The sequence below is a fragment of the Leucopleurus acutus genome, assembly GCF_964270905.1.
Source record: "Leucopleurus acutus genome assembly, chromosome: 5".
Classification (NCBI taxonomy): domain Eukaryota; kingdom Metazoa; phylum Chordata; class Mammalia; order Artiodactyla; family Delphinidae; genus Leucopleurus; species Leucopleurus acutus.
In genome coordinates this window covers 69,506,093-69,508,095 of record NC_139147.1, presented here as the reverse complement: position 1 = coordinate 69,508,095, position 2,003 = coordinate 69,506,093, and the positions used below count along the sequence as shown (strand labels likewise).

The following is a 2,003-nucleotide window of genomic DNA, read 5'->3' as shown; positions in this document are numbered from 1 at the left end:
AGATGCCAGTTGTCACCAAATTAATTTATAAAATGAATGCCCTTCCAAGTATGGATGAGGACGTGGAACAACAGACTCATTCACTTCTGAAAGGAGTGTAGATCAGTACAACAGCTTTAAGAAACAATTTAGTTACACCTTTTTTTTTTTTAATGCTTCAAAGACACAAGTCTGAAGATTTATTGAGGACAAGGTTATATACAAATCAGAATGTTCCCTAGAAATGACACCTGAATAAAAAAGGACAAGTGGCCCCTGGATATAAGAGATCATTGGTGATCCAAGGAAATGTTTTAGGTTAGAGGGATTAAAAGTAGAAGTTGAATCACCGTACATTGTCACAAACTTGGTGAAGGGAAGCATGTTACCTGGAGTTCAAGTGCACAGGAAAGGTAACAGGCACTTTAAAGTGGCAGAGAATTGAAATATTCTTTTGTAAGCTGAAAAGAAATGAGAGACTCAATAATTGTAGTTTATTACGTTAGAGAGGTAAAAAGCCAAAAAGAGGTAGAGGAGCCAAGTACAGTTCACCCCTTTTTCTCTGGTAAGAAGCAAAAGAATTTCTTAGAGGGCTAGGTTTTGAGTGCTTCAGCTAGATACTCTTAGGACCACACAAGATTTTAAATGCAGCGTCTGTCCTGGATGTATTAAATAACTATTATCTTCTTTTATTCTGCCAATGCATAGATCAGTGTGAAGATTAAGGTGTCCTCCAGAAGTTCATGGGTTCTTACCAGATTTTCCTCTTTACCCCTCTTTGCGGTGTTAGCATCAACAGCTTTCCTCTTTCTTGGTAAGGAATCCTTATATTCAGCCCTGTGGACTTTTGACTTGGAAACTGCCTTCATTTGATTTCACAGATTGCCCCAACTGACTCTAGAGTTGCCCCTGAATACGTGAGGTAGGAGCTTCCTAGCAGTAAAACAAGACAATAAACAGGATGTATCCCAAATGCGTTTATTGGGATGGTTTCCCATTCATCTTGATTCTGGGTGCTTTTAGTGCTGCTTCCATCTGAAGGAGCGTCCTTCTGTAAGCCTTGCTTTTCCTCCTGTAGGCTGGCAGAGGACAGTAGAGCAGCCAAGACACAAAACTACTGTTTGTGCATGGCTAAAGACGGTGGTGACTTTATAGCAACCTGGGCATTTCACATCCATGAAATAGGAATTGGGGCTCCGTACCAGGCACTTCTTGTGTTTCTTCTTCTCCTCTTCTGGAGAGGGATGAATGAGATCCTTTGCGAGAGTCATGTTATCATGGGAAGGTCATCTCCACCAGAAAGCTGGTTACACCTTTTAATGCAGAAATTCTAGTCCTAGATGGAGAATCTTTCTTATGTTTCAGCAAATGCATTAAAATGTCTATTGCAGCAAAAAAAAGAAAAGAAAAGAAAGAAATGGTTTAAATGTCCATCAGTAGGAGAATGATAGTAGTGGTGTACTCATAGAATGAAATGCTGTACATCTTATGCACAGGAGCAAAAAGAACTATCGCTATATTTCTTAACAGATGGATCTCAAAAACATAGTTGAATGAAAGAAGCAGGGTATGGAAGGATATGAAAAGAATAATATTTATATAAGTTTTAAAGTCTGAAAAGCAATAATAAATAGTGTTTATGCTTATATTTTCTTTTTAGGAATCCATGCAAACATGCCAGGGAATGATAAACAATGAGTTTGTGATGATGCTTCTCTAGGGAGAAAGGAAAGGGCTTGAAAATGGGAAGAGAGGGCTCAAAAATAGCCTCAAGTAAAAAAAAAAAAAAAAAAAATAGCCTCAAGTGTATCTGATGTTCTTTTTATTGAAGATCTGTTTGTCGCTATGTTGGAAATCTTTCACCATTTAAAAGTTGTTTTATCCTAAATGCAATGAGGTATCCTGGATTGGATCCAGGAGCAGAAAAAAAGACATTAGTAGAAAAATTGGTGAAATCCAAATAAAATCTGGAATTTAGTAAATAATGTACCAATGTTGGTTTTGTAGTTCTGACAAATGTACCA

The 2,003-nt window shown here is 37.5% G+C and overlaps 1 protein-coding gene across 1 annotated transcript; it reads right to left on the bottom strand.

Annotated features, from left to right (window-relative positions):
- Positions 1–998: 998 nt before the first annotated feature.
- LOC309962172 (small ribosomal subunit protein eS27-like) lies at positions 999–1,299 on the bottom strand (the record flags this gene model as incomplete). Its single annotated transcript, XM_082839806.1, has 1 exon — positions 999–1,299. The coding sequence occupies exon 1, from the start codon at positions 1,248–1,250 to the stop codon at positions 999–1,001; it is 252 nt and encodes an 83-aa protein (XP_082695932.1). The 5' UTR covers positions 1,251–1,299.
- Positions 1,300–2,003: the final 704 nt, after the last annotated feature.